The sequence below is a fragment of the Jaculus jaculus genome, chromosome 11 (assembly GCF_020740685.1).
Source record: "Jaculus jaculus isolate mJacJac1 chromosome 11, mJacJac1.mat.Y.cur, whole genome shotgun sequence".
NCBI lineage: Eukaryota > Metazoa > Chordata > Mammalia > Rodentia > Dipodidae > Jaculus > Jaculus jaculus.
Window position 1 is genome coordinate 7,166,736 of NC_059112.1, and position 22,123 is coordinate 7,188,858.

A 22,123-nucleotide genomic window follows, 5' to 3' on the forward strand; every position below is an offset into this window, starting at 1 on the left:
TCATTGTGTGTGTGTGTGTGTGTGTGTAGAATATTTGTGCTGTAGTGTGTTATATCTATGTAGTGTATGTGTGGGATGGCATGTGATCATGTATGCATGGTGTGTATGTGTGTGTGCCCTATGTGCTTCTGAGTGAAGACCAATGCAGAGTATTTTCTCACTCTTCCTGATTCAGACTAGAGCTGTCGTTCTTGCTGTCTTTTCAGTGAGCAAGCCTCAGTGGTTCTCTGGTCTCTGTACCCCACAGAGCTGCGAAGTCAGATGTGTGTGGCTATGTCCAGCTATTTCTGTAGGTGCTGGGGAATGACACTCCTTTGGTCTGGGGCCTTCTCCAGGCCTCATGCTCTTGCAACAAGCTTTCCTTATCACTGAGCCGTCTTTCCAGCCTCCCCCCACCCACCGGAATTTATCTTTTAACAGAAAATCTACTATGGATTGCTTTCAATACCAGAGCTGAGTGGTAGCAAATAGGATTTTCATTTGTTCTCTGGCTTCCTGCAGAGCAATCAAAGAAGTCAATAATGCAGAAGACAGGGGGTAGAAGGGAAACTGTTCTTCCCTTTGGGGGGAGCTATTGGAAGCATTTCTGCCACGGTCCTTTCTCTTTGTCTCCTCTTGGCAGGGTGTCCCTTCTTCCTTCTTCCTCAGGCCTCCCCAGAGCCAGCCCCACTGCACCTCTTCACAGCCCCTCCTCGAGGCTTCTGGGATCACGGTGGAGCCAGGCTCCTTGGTCCAGATATCAACTACAGGTTCCTTATTTGATGGAAGCATGATAGCGTCCGCTGGCAGTAATTTCCACTGGAATACAGCACTGCGCCTTCATTACATGAGTGCATATCATGATACCAGCACAAAAGATTCCCACATATTAAATGCTATCTGTTTAAATAGCTAATAGTATCACAGCTTTTTCGACCTAGAACCTATCTAATACAATTACAGATGTCATAAGGATAAAAATCCATCCACATTTGAGGAAAATATTGTGTTGGGCTTTATGTAATTCAGAGAGAAAACATTGACATAGGAATGCAACACTGCAAAGCGTGCACATCACTGAAGGGCATTTCCGTCTAGACAAGCTGTAAATAACTGGGACAAACCCCAGGACGCTGTAGCCAAAGCTTCTCATCCACTACACCCGACGGTTTCAATTTGCTCATCTAAAAAGCCAGTCTCTGAGGTGTTTGAGGTTTTGAGCATTGTTCTTTGAAAAGAACTGTTGGAGAATATAGTTTGTTCAAACGGGGGCTTTAAAGGGTTTCCTGCTTGTGAAGTGTACTGTGTAAATGATCGTGATCTGTTAAACTTAGTGGAGATCTGAGACCTGACAGTTGCCGTCCTCAGCGTCAAGCAGTGACTGAGAGTCCCAGCGAGTCACTTCCCCTCCTGTGTATTTCGGTTTCTTTTCACATTACAGGTCATTGACAATTCATGACATTTCTATACCACTACGTGCAGAAACTGGCTATATATTTTGTATTACTATACATATTTTTAAGATGCAAGGTACAAGTTTAGTTTTACTCTGCTCTATTATTTATAGAAATTCAAGGTTTAAAAGGCAATATACTTATATATTTATACCTAAGTTTGCATGGGTGCTTATGCACACACATACACCACATACACACACACATACACACACACACACACACACACACATATACACATATGACAATTTTAGACACACAAATACACATGCTGGCATGCATACACATAAGTATTACTTACACAAAGAACTTTGGAATCAGTAGAACACTTAGGGTAGTTAGGGAGTCTCTGCAGTCAAATATCAGTTCATACACTTTAGGCTTCTATTAACAAAATGACTGCAGACTGGGGGGGCAACAACAAAGCCAAAATTGACTTTTTTGCTATGGTCAGCCTAAGCTGCTTTTTGATGTGGGCGGAGCTTGCTAGATAGACAAACCAGTGAAGTCTGGGTTCTGTGAGAAACCCAGATTCAATAAGGTGGGGAGTAACTGAGGAAGGCATCTGAACTTGGCACCTGGTGTGTATGTGCATGCACATATGTGTACATTTACACATGTGCACACATCCGCACCCACACACATACATGCACATATACCAGACACACATACAGAAGCAACAAAAGTAGTTACTTTTCTTAAATTAATCAAATACTTTTTCCCTACGTTTTTGGCTTTTTTTTTGGTAATTGCATACATAAATAAAAAAGGAAACAGCAACAAAATCTCAAACCCTATGCATTTGGAATTCTTAAAATGAATAAGAATGTTGTTGAAAGCTATTCCAAGCCCTCAGTTCAAATGATAAAACATGTTAAAGTGCCCTGTGATTTGGGCTTCATTTGACTGTAATAATTGATTCAAATATTCTTTCTTTTCAACGTGACTGCTTTAGTTGCATCTTCCAATGCCTCTAAGACTTAAAAAGAGGTATTTAGCCAGTTCTTGCCTGATTTGATCATTTGAAGTACTACAAGATTGATCTGTTCACAGTTCTTACATTAGTTATCCCAGAGTGGGCCGTTTTGGTCTGTTGAATGGAAACGGTGCAATTTTTTCTCTTAAGAACATTTACTGTAATAATTTGTGCATTAAACTTGAACAACGTTACATGATAAACACCCAAAACTTCTATATAAAATGTGTTATAACTTTCGTAAATGAATGTATCCCAGTATCCCATGTTAGTGTAGCATTTTGAGGACATAAGTAATATAGTGTGGTGGTATCAGCGTTGAAAGGTGTGGTCAGTGGAGTTAAGGTGAGTTGATGATGGTGCATTGAGTTTGTAGGGTCTTCTTCAGGTAGGTGAGAGCAAATGCATACAATTGTGGACTATTGTTTGGTAAGTTAGTGTAGATACAGTGCATATATATATGACAGTAAGTGTTTACCGCTGTATTTTTTCAAATGTAAACCACTCAATCTGTATCTCTATCCTTTTAAGCTCTAGTTCTCTGAGTCTGCTCCTTTTACCTATGTAATTATCCTTATCTCTTGTAGTAAAAAATTTACCTTTAATATTTTTTAAATCATTCCCCAAGTAAATGTTTTGTTTTTTTTAATTTTTTTTTTAAAATTTATTTATTTGAGAGCGACAGACACAGAGAGAAAGACAGATAGAGGGAGAGAGAGGGAATGGGCGTACCAGGGCTTCCAGCCTCTGCAAACGAACTCCAGATGCGTGCGCCCCCTTGTGTATCTGGCTAACGTGGGACCTGGGGAACCGAGCCTAGAACCGGGGTCCTGAGGCTTCACAGGCAAGCGCTTAACCGCTAAGCCATCTCTCCAGTCCACCTTTAATTTTCATTGTTTTTATTCTTTACTCCTTTTCCCTGAAGTTCTAAATTTTGTTGTGCAAATAAAACTGCTAGCTAACTAGTAGTGAGCCAGAAATATTTTATTTTTAAGTTTCGGAGCTCTGCTATCTCTATGGAATTTACTTCTATTTTTATGAAAAGATGTTGTTGTCCCCAGTCCCTTATGCATGGAACAGTCTGGATATCTAGCATGAAGTACTCTGGGGACTTTAGTGAAAAGAGCTGCTCCAGACACAGAAGATATGGGAAGGTTAAATCCTTTGAATGTCATCTTAGATGCTTGGGCTTTACAGACCATGGCAATGATTCACCACAGGGAGTCTGGGAAATTGTTGAGAAAGATACGGAGCTCTAATCTGTGGTGACATCGTCATAGAGGTGCAAAAGGACTGAGGCAGAACTCGTTAGGGATCAACTGAGCATGTGTACAATTTAACTTATGATAAACTTCAGTATAGGGTGTGTGCTATCATTGAAATTTTCACTGATAAACTATCATGACTTTATAATAAAATATTAGTTTCATATCAAAAAGGAGGGTTTTGGCATGGAGCATTTGTCAGATTTGAATTTGTGCAACTGTGGCAAAGTAATTGAAAAAAGACCAGAACATTGTGTCAGGGCATATTTTGCGTTCTGTATAATTATTTTTTTTCTTTACGAAATCTGTAATTTTATGGTATGAATTTACCTATGTACTGTTTGATTACCAATCCTAAACATGTTGTCCCCCTTTAGAGGTGTCTTCTTCCTCGGCTGTGTGAGGTCAGGCACATTTATGTGCACATGTAGTCAGCTGCTTTGTGCTCATTTAATATGTGTGATGTGTGTGTCGTGTGTGTGTGGGGGGAGGCGGGGATGATGCAGCGAACCGTGGTCTCACCTGAAGCAGCCTCATGCTCACCTGTTGCAATAGAGGAGAACTTTTCCTTTGGCCATTCATCACTTACCTACCACTTGGGCACCCCAGTAGTCCTCCAGTCTGTGTTCCACAAAAAAAAAAAAAAAAAAAAAAAAAAAAAAAAAAAACATGGTTACAAACATATGTGACCACATCCAGATGCCTAAATGGGTTTTGGAGTTCAGTCCTCTCAGGACATCATGCCATGATCCATCTCTCCAGTTCAAAACACACTATCATAATATCAGTGAGTGAAAGTTAATCTGGCTAAAGGAAATTAGTAAACTTCCATGAATTCCTTTGTAGTGAGATGAGTTATTTTGCTTTTTATTGCAAGCCAGGTCAGTATAATTCGTATTCTTAATTTCATAAAAGAGCAAAATGGAGTAGAAAGAAGAGGACGATAGCAACAGGAGCATGTGCATACAACTTGTGCAATGGTGGCCACACAAGGAAGCAGACTGCTAACTCAAATTATAACTCGATGTAGCCATCAGTGCTCACCACAGCAACTCACTCCTGATAGCTAAGCTATGCTCCAAAAGGTTCAAAATTCTTTCAGCCTAACTCCCTCAACTGGGTCTACATGTCCAAACATGGGAAATAGTAGGGGATAATTCACGGTCAAATGAGAATGCCCCTAAATATTGCCATTTTATTACATTGGGATAACTTAATCATAAGAAAATAATGACTGGTTTGTCAAGTAGATAGGTCTTTTAAAGGATAAGAGATACAATCTTGATTTTTTTTTATTTTTTGGTTTTTCGATTTTATATAAAAAGTCTCAGGAAATTGTATCACTTGATATTATTCAACAGATTAAAATATTTATGTGTACCTCTTAGTAACATTTAGTAGATCTTGAGATTAAGTGATCAGAAAGCCTTGGATAATTTCTCTAAAAATGTTAAGTACTATTTGAAGAAAGTAATATATTCACTATCACTTGTTTACATGGGACCTCCTGATTACTCAAATTCTAACTCTGTCATAGAGATGTATGTACTCTGTGCTGGAGAGATGGCTTAGCAGTAAAGGTGCTTGCCAGCAAAGCCAAAGAACCCAGGTTCAACTCCCCAGAACCCACGTAAGCCAGATGAATACAGTGACGTATGTGTCTGGAGTTCATTTGCAGCACCTAGCAATAGGAGGCTGAAAGGACATGGAATCATGGAAATACTGTGTTGAAATAGCATCTAGGTGCAAAGAATGGAATGAAGAGTCAACTGCCTATATTCTGGCCCAGAGACTACATAGTGAATTCCAGGTCAGCCTGAGCCAGAGTGAGATCCTGCTTTGAACACCCCTCCCCCTTTAAAAGAAAGCATAATGTAAAATAAAATTATTTAAGATTACACACACACACAAACACATATACACACAATCAAAACAATGGTGTTTTAGCAGTTTAGAAATTTGTTTCAGTCCTTAATTATACCTACTTTGTTTTGTTAAAAATGCTAACATATACATTCATGTATATATATATGTGTATGGGTTTCCCAGGGTGTCTTTGAGCCAAAATGTACTCTTTCATTCTTTTGTTGCTTTTAGTAGGACTTTCTTTTCTTTTTTTCTTTTGTTGAGGTAGGTTCTCACTCTAGCCCAGGCTAACCTGGAATTTACTATGCAGTCTCTAGGTGGCCTTGAACTCAGACCTCACCCTCCCAAGTGTGACTTGTCACAGAAATGAGACAAATAACTGATACGTATATTAATTGAAACAATAAATTAGCATATCAATTTGGTAGTCAGATGATTCCCAACTAAGTTTCCAAAATATTATGATGTTGTACTTGATGAGATATTTATATATTTCTTCTCTGTTAACTTTTTTGAACCTTGAATGATTTTATCAGACAAGGTAGATTTGACTTATTTCACCTTTGACAATATTTTTTGTGTTTATAAATGTGATGTTTATGAATGCATGCACTCAACTACATGCAAGCCTGTCCCTGACACTCACATTAAAATATTTATCACTGAACCAGAGGGCTTACACAACTTTACCTAGTAACCATGAGACCCTGGGTACCAACCTCAGCAACAAGACATGACACTTACCACACTGCTCGGCACTTTTCTCGTGGTTCCTTGGTTGTGCTGTTATTTTTACTCATCAAGTGCATAATTAAACATTTGACATCAGAGGAAATCAAACTTGTATTACAGTGTAGTGAAGGCTTTTTTTTTTTTTTTTCCAAATTCACTTTCCTTCATTTGTGGAGCTCTTTTAAACATAAATAAATGCACATATAAAGAGATAATATGTCACTTTATATGTTATTCTTAGATTTTGAGTTTTTTTAATTTTTATTTCTTTGTGTGTTGGTGGGGAGGGGTGAGGGCAATGTGCATGTCATGGTGCCATGGGGCACCTGTGTGAGTCAGAAAACAGCCAATGGGTGTCAGTTCTCTCCTTCAACCCAGTTTGAGACATAGCATTTCTTGACAATTTGCCACTGGAAATACCTGGCCTCCTGCCTCTAACTTTGCGATTCTTCTATCTGTCTAGATTGTGTAGGTGTGTGGGGGTCACATGCGTGTGTGCGGCTTTGTATCCAGTTTTATGTGGATGCTGGGGATAACACAGGCTTGTGGAAGCAAGTTACTGATACTCTAAGCAATATCCCCAGTCTCTATATATGCTGCTTTTACTGATGATACTAAGTGTAATTACTTGTCAAAAACATATGGACCAACTTCCCTTTTCATTGGTTTCTTGAATGATCAGATCATCTTTGTGGCTATATACCAGGAGCTTGTTTGTTCCTAGTTACTAAGGATATAAAAATATCTGAGTCCAACTACTGAACTCCAGAGCTGCGTAGTCTGCGAGGCAAGTGAATGGATTTTTACAGAGGTAGTCCAACGTTATAGACATGTGGGATCTATTATTTTTTTCAAAAGTCATTTGTTTTTTATATTGATTGGTTTATGGTCTTTGAGTAGAATTTTCAAAATGGTTTAGTGAAGTATTTCAAGTATTAGTTCAAGGTACATGTTTGTTTCTCAGTATTAGAAAACAGTGATTTAGGAAGAGAGAAGTTTCAAATAACATGTTATTGTTCTTGGAGCTTCATAAATGTGCACAAGTTATCTAAGTTCATGGAGGAGGAATGGACTTGGGCAAAGGAAGACGATTTCTGCTTTATCACAGACTGCTTTTTACAACCACATTCATTTCAGATTAATGTATATATATATATATATATATATATATATATATATATATATATATATGGCGTATACATACACACATATGTGTGTGTGTGTGTATACATATATACATATTCAAGGAAAAATATATATGTATTTTTCCTGGAACTATTTGCCATATATAAGTACCGGATAAAATTAAGTTAGCATTTAGCATCCCGGGAATTGTTCCTGTTAATGGTTTTGAAGGTCATGATTTATGTTGTGTAAATATGTTCATGTAATATTTTCCAGAAAAAAATTTTGTCAGGTTTCTTCAGTAATGAACACATAGAGAATGATCACATATTTGAATGCTGTAACACAGATGTATTATGGCAGACATGATGAGGCAGAGTAGACAAAATGGTGTGTCATATAATATAGATATATGATCTCACCAAACTGCATACATTTGTCAGAGACCATTTTTACATTTTTCTTTCTACATTCAGCCTTAAGAAATAATAGGAAATGTTGCATGTTAATAAAATGATATATAGATATATGAATAATCAGCAAAATATTCTGATATGTGAATACATGCTACAGTATATAACATCACCCTTATGAAATATTCTTTCATCTTACATGAATTAAAATTTAAGAATCAGACATGGTAAAAAGGCATTGTAGATGAGTCAGTTGCTGGTGCCAAACTCTATGTCTTTGTTAGGAAGATAGCAATTCCTACTTCATGGGGGATATAAGAAAGTTTGAGAGAGGTTATGCATATAAATCATGTATATACAATGCATCTCATGCATATTCTTTAAGATAAATACACTCTCATGGTAAAATATTATGATAGCCTATTTAACCAAGTATGTATCTGCATGTTTATTTGTTTATTAATTCACAAAATATTTATCACCAAAGCAAGTACATTTTCAAGTTTGTTCTCCATATCTCCACACTGTAACTTTTATAATAGGCATAGTTTTGAATGTTTTATAGGTCAAAGTATGCATATCTTAGTTTATTTTAGGTAAATATGAACACAACCTACTGTTCCAAGGGCTCAGCATGATAGGCTGTCATCCACTTGGATGTCTGATGACAAACACTCAGTACTATGTTTTGGCCTTAATAAATATTTCCTATATTATCTCTGACAAGAAAACAGCCCAACATGCCATTTGTATGTTAGCTGAAATTTCCCACAACTCGGAGAATGTTTGGGATGATTCACTGAAATTAGTCCCATGATAAATTTGGAACAGAGTGTTGGGGTTTGGCTTTCTTCTGGACTTTCAAAGTTTGACCAGCTGCAATCATTTATCTTGTGTTTTCTCTCTTCCCAGGCTGTTGTTTTACTGGTAGGAATTATGCTGTGTAAATATGCTATTTGTTGTGTGTGCAAACACAGCTGAAAAATATATTGCTCAGGATGCCGTTTGTTCTGTAGACATATTTTTTTGTCTTTTCTATGCAATCTTAGGTTTTAAAAGATTTTTAGTAGATACTCACAAAGAGAATAGGAAAAGCCTTAAATTTTAGTAGCATAGTAGAAAAGTGATGTAATCTTTAACAAATGCCAAATGAAAATATATTATAGTAACTTCTAGTTAAATGATTCCTCTCATTTATTTAGCTTTAGAAGGTTAAGACCAAAGAAAGAGAAATAAAGAAGAAATAAAAGCAGTTATCTATCTATCTATCTGTCTGTCTGTCTATGTATCTATGTATCTATCTATTTGATGTGTTTATATTTAATTGCAAGATCTCACTGGTTTTTGTTGGACAGTTTTCTTAACTAATAACAAACTGAATTAGAATTTGTACTTTATGGATTATGCTGTGTTAGAGGCTTATTCTGGTTAGTAAGAAAGTTTTATAGTAAAGCTTAAACATTCTTCTGAAATAGGAGTATGGGCTATAGGGGTGGTATTTTATGTACAAGCAATTTATCCACCTATAAAATATAGTATGATATCCATAATTAAGGTTTTATTTTAAAAGGGTAATATTGAATATTATATATGTAACTGACTGTGTTTCCTGGGAGGCAGGTCTATAGATTAAAGTTTCCAAGTATACCATGCTATTTACTGTATGTGAACTCATTCTAGTTTTAAAGATCACTATAAATATGACTTAAATTTTATTTCTCACATAGTGGGTATTTTCAGTCTTAAGAAAAAATGACCACTGACATTGAGACTACTTTGTATATTTAAATTTATGTCACAGAATAACAACCAAAAATAAATGGGAAACACTTTATGTGATAATTTGCTTGGTATAGATTAATTTTTCAATTTAGAATCAGAATGTCACCATATATATTGTTGTATTTAGTATTTGCTTTGTGATTTGAATGATTGTCTTGGAGAATGGGCACCATAATAATCATTGTTACCATTCTTTTTTTTAAGTGTTTTTATCTAATTAATATCATTTTGAATGTGACTTCAAAGAAATGTATCAAGCCTCTGGATTCAGTGTGATCACATAAATATACTTCTTTGTAGTCAAGTTACTTTTATTTTTTATTAAAATACTTGATTTGTAAAGTTTCAAGATCACTGGGTCTTTGCAAAAAAATATCTAATGGGTCATGTCAGCTCTTCATTTATTTTATCAAAAATATATCATCTCTAGAACTACTGACATTTAAATCTGGGTTTGTGAAATGGTGGTTTTGAAACTGCACTAAGATCATGTATCAAAAGAGCTAGTTTCAGGCTTGTAAGATGGAGAGATTGTAGGTTTTTGTCTGCGTGAGCAGATTAAATTTTTATTACAGAAGGAAACATTTAAGTTTTCCTCCTTCTTTTGTAGAGACCATACATACCAGCTATGTTGAGAATGTACCATATCCATTTTCCTTGATATAGTAATATCAAGTGACACTATAGTAAGAAGGATTTGTTGCATAATAATTGTATATAATTAATACACAAAATGCTTTAGAAGCATAAAATATATATTACAATACATATTTTATATGTGGGATATTAATTACATGTTATTATATGGATAGGTAGATATATGTGAATAAGGTAGATGTATAATTACAATATTCACCATATATCTACCTCACTTTACATATGAGCAATGGTTCTAATTAGAAAAATCGGTGTGGGCTATATTTCTTCTCTTTTTATTTTTCTCCTGGTCTTGCCCAGAGGCAGTAATAGTTTGATGATTTGATATCATCCGACATTTTCTGAGGAGAAATTTTCTAAATTTATCTTCCTAGTTTGGTAGTAGCCATATTTCATGAGAGGTTCAGTGAGCAGAGCAAGAGGGAAAGGTGTCGGGGGAGGGGCATCAGATGGAACGAACTCTCTGAGGTCCTGACCCATCCAGCAGCGGTTGCTTTAATGGGTCTGGAGAGGAGAGCCATCACCAACCTCGGCTTGTGCGTCACCCCAAGTTCTCAGAGCTGTCGCTGTCCCCGTTTTCAGAAGCCACGCACAGGTGATGCAAATATACTCATCACAGAGGAAATTATCTTGAACTATTCTGATCTCAGAGGTGATCTTCTTCTCCTATTCAGAAACATTGTTTTAAAGAACATTGTTGGCCTCTATGAAAACTGGAATTGAAAAGCAATGACATTTACTCAATTTAGTGGTCTTTCCAGGCTAGTTTTTGTGTTTATTTTTGATGGGTGCAAATATGTGAGAAACCATCCCACTCTAGGCTCTTTGTGACAGTGATAAACTTACTTGATACTTACTTGATAGCTTCATTTTCAAATAGTCTGTTATTTTAAAAAGAGTCAAACTAAGTTGTCAATTCAAGCCAAATCCCAAGTTGATATACTAATATGTACACTTAGGATGAGACAATTTTATTACTGAATGATATACAATAAATGTACTAGCCCAATTATTTAGCCATTATTTGTTAAATCTTTATATGTTAACTAATTTCCAAGTCTTATAAATATATTGGTAGTTGAAGCAAATTAAACCCTGCTTTCATGGGATAACCATGTTTGTTATAATGAATGGATAAATAAGTGCTAATACTATAATCATAAATAAAACTGCCAACAATGTTTAAGAAAAAAAAATATCAAAAGTTTTCTTCATACTAAAATGAGCGAAAAATCCTGAAAACTTAATTTATTCTTTCTAATAAACAGGTCAGTAAAAATACACTAGTAAATTAAACTAAGGTATTTAACAAATAATATCTTTGTCATTTTCCAATGTACATTATTTTAAAGAGTCTACTGAAATAAAATATATATGATGTATATTATGTTGCTAGGGACGTGAGAACTGTGAAATGAAAGAAAACTACCAATGTATATGAAGGACAGGGAGGTGACACCATTGGGCGTGAGAGCTGGTTATTAAGATGCTGAGAACAAACAAGACAGATCTCTGGGAAACCTTGGAGATAGGAGTAGAGACTCAAGGATTAGGAGGCAGCAGTTTTGAGCAAGGCTTTGTAGTATGAGAATGACCAGAAGCCAGAGAAGAGCTGGTGGCACACAGTGGTGGATTGGAAACGATGCTGTTGAAAGACTCAATTTTCCTGGGGTAGGCCAGATGAGACAGTGAGTGGCTGAGACAGAAGAGTGACACAATTTTTCTTCTGTCTTAAACGAGCTAGCAGTTCCTCACCTGTGATTTAATAATTGTTTATTTTTTATTTATTTATCTGAGAGCGACAGACAGAGAGAGAAGGAGGCAGATAGAGAGTGATTGAGAGACAATGGGCACGCCAAGGCCTCCAGCCACTGCAAATGAACTCCAGTTGCATGCTCCCCCTTGCGCATCTGGCTGACGTGGGTCCTGGAGAATCGAGCCTTGAACCTGGGTCCTTAGGCTTCACAGGCAAGCGTTTAACCGCTAAGCCATCTCTCCAGCCCACCTGTGATTTTAAATGTTGAGTCAAACATACATGTTTAAAAAAATACAGACAAACATAATCTTAGCCAGGTCTGGTGGTGCATGCCTTTAATCCCAGCACTCAGGAGGCAGAGGTAAGAGAATTCCCATGAGTTTGAGGCCACCTTGAGACTACATAGTGAATTCCAGGTCAACCTTGGCTAGAACAAAAACCCTCAAGAAAATAAATAAATAAATAAATAAAAACCGTAATCTTAACAGTCTAGTTTTCAGTGTCTGTAATTTGACTTAAATTCTAGGAAATAGCAAAAGAATTGGACATTAGAAATGGTAGTGTGGTTTTTGTGATTCAAGGAGTCAAATCAAAATATGTGATGTACGTAATTTCACTATGCCAAATGTCCTTACTACTCGTAGCTATGCCTATGGTGATATGCTACTCACAACAGCTGACATCATTCATATGAAAAATAGGCATTGGAGCTGTGGGAATGGCTCAGTGAACAAAGCACTGGTCATGCAAGCATAAGGATAAGAGTTCTGATCCCCGGTGCCCATATAAGTGCCAAGAAGGAATAGTGCTTGACTGTAATTCCAGCACATGGGAGGCAGAGATACGGGATCTTTTTTAACAATTTGGCCAGATAGACTAGCTGAATAGTCAATAGCTGGTGAGCAACCATCCCTCAGAGAAATTAAGAGAGCAGTCAAGGCAGATACCCAACATCAGCCTCTGGCTTCCCCTCACCCCACATATATCTAGATGTATATACATTTATATATATATATATATATGATGCATATGCAAAAGTGACTACCTACCACTTACTTGCCTTTCTGATTATTGTCACATTCACACATAGTCCTCCACATGAATTTCTTCTTTGAGGAATTTGAACCTTTCTAAACTGCCCATTGGAAAAGTTTAGAGAAAATGTGTTTATACTGAGCAAAACCAGACTTTGTTCTTGTCATGATCCCTTAAACAATTCAGTATAATACCTATGTGAATAGCATTTGTATCAGTTTAGGTATTTTAATCCTCCAGGAATGATGTACCGTTTTCAAGATACGTGTAGATTTACATATCCTGTGCTCATTAAAGAGAATACATTAAGATGCATTTCATGGTGGTTCTGTTGCAGGCAAACACCACAGCACACACTCACATATCATCTTATGAGACCATGGTTATACACATGCCCCTTCATTAACCAAAATATGGCAACAGGGCTGGCTGTACTGTACCAGTCACATAAAGTATGAGCATTCACACATTTTGGTATCTCCTTTGAGCTCTGACACCAACTGTCTATGATTCTCAGGTATAACTTCTCATAGACATGTACACGTACTACCCATTAATACACAAAAGTCTTAGGTGTATCTTTATGAATGTGCCAACCACAAAAGTAAAAAATCACTGCCTTTGGAAATAAGTTATCTGTTATACTCCATCCACCTCAAAAGTCTGTCTAAGAGTCAGAAGATGAAGAGTTAAGAATATTGTCTCAAATATCTAGGTGTTTATGTATTCAAATATATATACATATATATAACCCACAATTGGAAATAATATGTATATTTAAGAGTCATTATGCTGTAAAATGCATTAATATAGGTCATCTCCCATGTATGGATAAATTGTGGATTTGACACAGAATCTATAAAGCACATATAAAGGCCATCAAAACTATCTATAGTCTAAAAAAGGTGAAATAGAGTCAGGTGTGGTGACACCAACCTTTAGTCCCAGGAATTGGGAGGTGGAAGTCAGAGGATCGCTGTGAGTTCAAGGCCAGTCTGTTACCACATGGTGAATTCCAGGTCAGTCTGGGCTCAAGTAGGACTCTACCTCACGAGGAAAAAAAAAAAAAAAATTAAATAGTTAAAATTCACTCTGAAGCTGGAGATGCCATTCTATTCCTAGTTTATTATGTAAAGATTCCTAGGGAATTTTAGCTAATTTATATTTTACTCATAAACTTTAGAACCTATATAGAGAGAGTAATTTTATTTCAAATTGAAATGTTATTATTTGGTGTTTTATTATACTTCCCTAAAATCCCAAAACATATACTACAGGTAGGAACAATTCCAGGGCCATGTTAACCAGGCGCCTCTTCATTCCTGCTATTTTGCAGCCCCCTCTCCAGTCACCAACGTGAAAAGGGGGAAGATTGCAAAAAACAGCATCTCATTGTCTTGGCAAGAGCCAGATCGCCCCAATGGAATCATCTTGGAGTATGAAATCAAGTATTTTGAAAAGGTAAGACTAAGAGATTAAACTTTTTTTTTTCCCCTCTTCCTATTTTATCCACTGAAATTGATCAACATACAGAAAAGAATGTTGCATTCCCAAGGGAATTGAGGGCAGTTGCTGCATCAGTCATACATGTAGGGCAATGCGCATTATGGAAACAAGCATTTTCCTCAGGTTGTGCTGTGTGCCTATAGCTGCAACTCCTGGCTCTTGTCTAGCACCAGCTCACTTGTTTTCTACATCCAAAGATGGAGTCACAGAACAGTCTGAAGTTGTTGCAAAGGCGTATGCTGCTATTGTCAATGATGACTGCAGTATGCTATCAGGAATGCAGAGGGCTTACAGCCAGAAATTTTGCACAACACATGTAGTGTTAAGAAGTGTGGGTATATTAGGCACATGGATCATATGCAATATTTAAATGCATATAGCGAGTACAGAACATTCTAGAATAAATGTCATTAGGAAAGTTGACTTTTCAGAATAGAAAATGCCTTCTTTCAACTCTCTGTGTTTATATGATGTCCTCTTTTCTAAGTAAATTTTACCTTATATTCACACTTACATAGTTTACCCTAAGATTGGTTGAGATCTATGAGGTGTAATTATATACACCCTTTGTTTTGAGCCGAAAAGTAAAGCATAATATTGTCTGTGACCTCAGATAAACTAAAACTAAGGGTTCATTTATGAGTTGTCATACTGGCCAATGGAGTCACATTATGCCCACCCTGTTATACTGGGATTATTGTATAGGTTGGACCCAAATGACATAACCTTAGGTCAGTTTGAATTCTACTGAAGAACTCAAGGAAACCTAACTGGTTGTCTAAGGCAGCTCAAAGAAGTGTACTGGACCCCTTGACTGCTGCATTAATGAAAATTATTCAACATAAAAACTTAATATGCATAATACAGACTTTAATAAATTTCATATTCCTCACAGTATTACAAAACATAAAAATATTTCTTTTGCCCATTGATTGAAAAATTAGCTATGAGGTTAGGCATGGTGGCTCACACCTTTAATCCCAGTACTTGAGAGGCAGAGGTAGGCAAACTGCCCTGAGTTTGAGGCCACCCTGAGACTACATGGTGAATTCCAGGTCAGCCTGAAGTACAGTGAAACCCTACCTAAAATGAATAAATAAATAAATAAATAAATAGATTAATTAATTAATTAAATAAACAAAAAAAAAAGCTATGAGGGGCTGGACAGATGGTTTAGCTGTCAAGGCATTTGCTTGCAATGCCTGACAGCTTGGGTTCAGTTCCCCAGTACCCATGTTCAGAGTTGTGCATGCTTCTGGAGTTTATTGGTAGCAGCAGCAGGAGGCCTTGGCACACCCATTTTCTCTCTCTCCCTCTCTTTCTCTCTGTGATTGCAAATGAATATTTTTTTTTTAAATTAGCCATGAATAGATATAAAATGATGCTTCACATGATAGGTAAGTGTTGAATATTACTATGATATTCATATTTATTTATTTGTATATTAATATTATGTTATAACTTTAGAAATTCTTTTTCAAGCAATGGCTTAGTAGTAGAATTACCTATAACTATTGGATTACTATGGAGCATTAATAATGACACTTTAACCAAAGCCTGATCTTTAAAATTAATTTGTTAAATTAGCATGCAGAATAGGGGGTTTCATCACAACATCGTCACCCTTGTCATTAGGAATAGACTTAATTTTATTTATTTGTGTGTGGAGGGGGTTGTTTGTGGTGTGTGGAGGAAAGCTTTGATGTGTCCATGCTCCACCTTCTTGAGAGACAGCGACTCTTGCAGCTCCAAATGAATTGCCAAACTGCAAAGGAACACCAGACTATTTGACAGCATCCAGCCTCATGTGGGCTCTGGGGATTTAAACGTGGGAAAGTGCCCAACTAATGCCACCATATGCTACATGTACTTCTGCCCCCAACCGTCCTCTCCCTGCCATACAACCTCCTCCAAAATATCCAAATAACATAAGCATCAATAGAATACATCTCAGCAAAACAAAAACTAAATGTTTGTCAAGGACTTATATTTCTGCATTGTTTTCCTTTTGCTAAATCATCCTGCTAAACCAATTAACATTCTTTTTGATTGTTAAAGAAATTTTCCTACCCTTCCCCTCCTCACAACCAATAATTCCTTTGGATTATCTTGCTAACACTTCCCAATACCTGTGAAATATCGGTCAGAGCAAGGATATCTCTCTCTATGTTACTTCAATTTGCTGCTTGTGCCCCAACAGAGCTACTCACCACATCCTGATGGGGGGAGGGGAGGATTCCTTTCCCATTACTAGTGTTTGCAGTGAAGTTCATTCATGTGTGCTGATATCTTCATAGGACAACTTAATTTTTAATTATATGTATTTTACTGTGATTTGGTATTTAATCATTTGAATTTTATACTATATTAAAACATTCTTTTATCTCTATAACCAAGGAAGTAAATTATTTCAATAGGGAAGATAAGTCTCTATATACTTTCAATAAATTAATCACACTGCCTATGTACAGCCACTAAGAACAGCAAAATATTTACATTATCTATTGCTCTAGAAGATATTATTGACTTGTTTGGGCCAGTGTTATTAACTCTCAGAACTTTTTATTAAGTTGAGGAGTTATTGAATATACTCGTACAAGACACATACAGATTTTCTTAACTCTTCTAGAAGAAAAGGAAGAAAATGGATAATGAGCTTTTTATACCATGTTGAGGTAGAGGTCTTGGTCGCTTTCCAGAGCTCATTAGAACCTTCAAAATGACACCACTCTTTCATTAGATGGCTTTAGGCCAGTCGCAGGTGGGCCAGCCTTCCAGGGAGCTTACTGCCAGCTGGCAAGTGTCCCCACTGCTGCCCTGCTCTAACAGAGGTCACTGGGCTCCTCTGCTCAGCGTGGCGATGGGCCTCTTGCCATCTCTTAATTAAAGGCAAAGGAAAGGGAAGCAGTCCCCAGACAGGCTGTTCGCTGGCTGACTGTTTTTGCTAGGCCCTCCCTGCCCTAGATATGAGAAGGGTTCACCAACCAGCTGGGATGTCACACATTTGCTCAGCTAGGCCAGGAAGGCAGTGAAGCCTGGGTCCGGAGCAAAGATTTGGCAGCCAGGTGCTTGGGAGTGGTTAGGTGTACACAGGGTTTATTAAAAGAATAAAATTGCCATATTAGAGTGATTTAAACACTGAAAAAATAATAGTGGAAGACAAATTACTCACAATAGATATTAATTGTTTTCCTCACTTAGACACATGATTATAATAAGTTACTTTTTTTAATAACACAGGATTCTGCTAACTCAGCTGGGCAATATGCCAACTATATTTTAGACAAAATGTAAGATATGTTAACCATAAAATCAGAAAATGTTGTCTTTTTGTGCAATTGATATTATAGTACACATTATTTCAATGAGCAGCATTCTTGTTTTGTTAAAATATAATTTTCTTTTGGGTGCAGAAGTAAAAATTACAATTTTTTTGAGGCAAGCCAGACAGGCTGGACTTTTTTTTCTTTAATATGAGAGAGAGAGAGACTTGGCACACCAGGGCCTCAGCCACTGAAATCAAACTCCAGACACACGTGCTTCCTTGTGCATATGTGTAGCCTTGCACACTTGTGTCACTTTGTGGGTCTGGCTTACGTAGGACCTGGAGGATCACACATGAATCCTTAGGCTTTACAGGCAAGCAACTTAACAGGTAAGTCATCTCTCCAGCCAACTTATAATATTTTAAATAAACATATTCATTTTACCTTCGTGATGTTAGGATTTCAAACATATAAGATTTAGATAATTGTTTTGAGTAATAAAATTTACCTTAGCTCTATTATGTTATGGGATGGAACTTCAGGGGAACTCCTCTCAATTATTTTGATAAAAAGATCCATCTCCATTTAGAGAAAAATGTTTTTAACCCTCATTTGCACACTCAGCTATTCACACAAGTAGAGTTCTAATAGCAACATGCCCGCCCTCTTAAAGAGAATTGTCTTGATTTGTATTGTAAGAATGATTTTTATGTAAAACTCAAAATTATATAAATTTAATCAGGATGCAAGTTTTAGTAATTTTAATTACATTTCTGGTCATTAAGTTAAATTATTTTTTAAATAAAATTGTGCGTATTGAAATTTATCACCACAATCATAGCCAAATTGAAAAATATGTTACTGAAAAATGTTAATATCTACTGCCAATATTGAAAAAATGGTATTTTACACTATTGGGATGATTTGATCAAAAACCTGCACTTTTTATGAGCACATGGTAGATAAAATACATCATAGAAGTTACTATAATATTTAGGAAGAACTCATGATATGGCTAATTTTTACTGCTGTTTTTCTAGCACACACAACTAGTCATACAGTTAATAATAGAACCACAAATGTTTGTGGATAAAGAAGTTGATATTACAACTTGCACTTTCATTGAATTTAAATACCTGCTTATCAAAAATGTAATGATTATGTTGAACCATTTTAAGTGTTAGATACTTGTTTTATGCAAATCTAAAGGCAAGTGGAATGAATCAGATCAGCTATTTCAATTTGAAATCTGATCATTCGCATTCAAAACTAACGAGGAGTTACTTAAGTATAAGGTATCTCAATATATCTAAGCATATTAAAGAATGATAAACTTGCAAAAGAAACATGTTCACAAATGCTTTGAATTAGGAAGAGTGAAGACTCAATTAAAATATAATTATCAAAACTATAGCGTGTATTTTAGCATATGAAGTGCTTTCACACACTAACTCACCAAATTTAAGTTAGGAAATTCAGGTCAAAAGTTCTACCCACTGTCATAGTGGCAACACGCCCTTAATCCCAGTACTTGGGAGGCAGACGTAGGAGGATTGCCATGAATCTGAGGTCACCCTGAGGCTATGTAGTGAATTCCAGGTCAGCCTTGGCTAGAACAAGACCCTACTGCAAAATAACAATAAATAAATAAATAAATGGGAAAAAAAAGTTCTACCACAAATGTACTGATAGGGAAAGTGAGGCTTCAAGAAAAATAAGTGTGCCTTATGTTAGCAACAGTGTCCACACTTCATACAGCGTAGAAAGGTGGAGTGCCAAACCTCGGTACCCGGCCGGATGGGAGCAGCTCCTCTGTGTATCAGTTTCAAACCCCTTTCCAACTCATTACTCTCCACTACCGTGGCTGTTTTTGTTAGAAAGAGATCAAAAAGAGGGGCTGGGAGATGGCTTAGTGGGTAAGAGGGCAGAAGTAAAGAGCTGGGTGTGCGCGCCCACCTTACCTCCCCAGTCCTGTGAGGGGCAGAGGCGGGACAGTTACTGCTCATCACTGCTCAGGTAGTCTGACCCCAAGTTCAGGGAGAGACTCCATCCCAAGGGAACACACAGATGGGCAATGGATTAGGACAGGCATGTTCTCTCCACTGGTCTCCGAGAGAACCATGCTGCACATGCATACACCAGATTATACGCACTACAAACAGGCATGCAAAAATCCATAAAGGGCCAGATGAGGTGGCCTGGGCAGTTAATGCCAGCACTGGGTATGGAGAGGTAGGAGGTTTACTGGATTTTTGAGGCCAGCCTGAGACTGCATAGTGAATTCTCAGCTAGCCTGGGCTACAGTGAGACCCTACCTTGAAAAACAGCAAAAAACAAAACAAAAAATATCCATAAAGGGATAAAACACATTTTCTTATTTATAATCTTTCTCGACTGTTTCCCCATTAGAGTGAAGAAATCAAAAAATATCTAGCAAAATACTTATTTCATCTCACAAGGTTTAAATAGAATTATAAACCTAATTTCCTGAAGATTTAAAGATTTACTGGAACCTGGAAGCACATGAGATATTTTCAGATTTATGCAAAGACACCATTTAGACATGTTCCCAATTTAAAAAAAATGTGAGAAAAACACACAAATAGCAATAAAATATTCTGTCAAATAATGTTATTTTCTGTATTTTTATACTTTCAAATTTCTACAATACTATTTTTTTTTTCCATTATGTCTGACAGACTTCTAAGTTGGGCTGTCATATGGTAATTCCTACGTTGCCTGTGTTGTATCTCGTTCCATGTGCAAACCAAGGACCAGGAGACCAGCTACACAATCATCAAATCCAAGGAGGCGAGCATCACGGCGGAGGGCTTGAAACCGGCTTCGGTGTATGTCTTCCAAATCCGAGCTCGGACTGCGGCCGGCTACGGAGTCTTCAGCCGACGATTTGAGTTTGAAACCACCCCAGTGTGTAAGTCATTTTAATTACTGTCAAGTCGTGTCTCCGTAATGGTTGCAGGAGAGGGACAGCAGGTCGGTGCCCTCCCTGGGCCCACCGCGGCGGGCAGCGCTCCTCGGTCCAGCGGGGGCGGGAGGCCGGGCTCCGCGCAGCATCCTCCTCCTGCCACCGGTCCAGGGAGATGCTGCGCCAGGCGCTGTTAAGACGTGTTCCAACCTCGCTCTGAAAGACTGCCTCCCCTGGCACCTTACTTTATTGAATTATTATTGCCATTTACTTTTTCACTTTGTATTTATATTTATATTTTTATTTTTTTATCGAGCTACGCTACTGCAGTCTTGCTAGGAAAATTCCACAGGGAACTTTCTTCAGCCTTGAATTTGGCAAGACGATGGTTCTGTTAGGAACCAACATGGGTTCTTTAAAATAAACTAAACCTGGAGCCGAAGCTAAAGAGAAGGAACTGTGTCTTTGGAACACCCGTTGGCATTTCCTTTTCCTTGTGGGATTTCATAAAGTTTCTCCTAATTTCCACAAAATGCCCAGAGGACTTACTTGCCCTAAAACAAACATACTAAAAATGACTTAAAAAAACAGTCATTTGCTTTGTCTATGGGAAAGAAAAGCTAGCTCTATTAAAGTTTTCTAGAATGAAACAGACACGGGGGGGGGGGTGGCTGTGTGTATGTGCATATGCAATTTTTAATGCCAAACTGTATAAAAGTTGGTAAAGAATGATGAAGAAAATATAATGATTACAAAAATAAAAGGTTGAACATTGAATTACACTTTAAATTGTTTTTTTTAAATTATTTGTTTTCTACTTATTTAAGAGTGACAGAGAGAAAAAGAGGCAGATAGAGAGAAAGAGAGAGAGAGAGAGAGAGAGAGAGAGAGAATGGGCGCGGCAGAGCCTCCAGCCACTGCAAAAGACCTCCAGACACGTGCGCCCCCTTGTGCATCTGGCTAAAGTGGGTCCTGGGGAATCAAGCCTCCAACCAGGGCACTTAGGCTTCACAGGCAAGCGCTTAACCGCTAAGCCATCTCTTCAGACGCACTTTAAATTATTGTAATAATTATTAAATTTAAAAAATCAGAGCAGGGATGGTGCTACATTCCTTTAATCCCAGCATTCAGGCAGCAGATAAAAAGAGGACCATGGTGACTTTAAGGCCACTCTGAGATGACATTTGAATTCCATGTTCACCTGGGCTAGAATGAGACCCTACCTATGTATTTTATTCTTTTAGAAAATTAAGATGTTTAACTTCAGTTTACTTCTTTAGTTTAACATCCACGAATAATTTTTATTGGTTGAGAATAGCTTAAGTTAAAAAAAAATGTTTTAATTTTTTTTTTTTTTTAAAGGGGCAGGAGAGATGGTTAGCAAT

At 37.2% G+C, this 22,123-nt stretch overlaps 1 protein-coding gene across 5 annotated transcripts in view; it reads left to right on the forward strand.

Annotated features, from left to right (window-relative positions):
• Epha5 (EPH receptor A5) overlaps positions 1-22,123 on the forward strand; it is a 294,668-nt gene that overhangs the window by 204,128 nt on the left and 68,417 nt on the right. For all 5 annotated transcript variants that reach the window (XM_004665376.2, XM_004665374.2, XM_045161229.1 and 2 more), the window contains 2 exons: positions 14,377-14,501; positions 20,585-20,744. In XM_004665376.2, the coding sequence (XP_004665433.1) occupies positions 14,377-14,501; positions 20,585-20,744 (285 nt within the window). The remainder of the gene's footprint in view (positions 1-14,376; positions 14,502-20,584; positions 20,745-22,123) is intronic.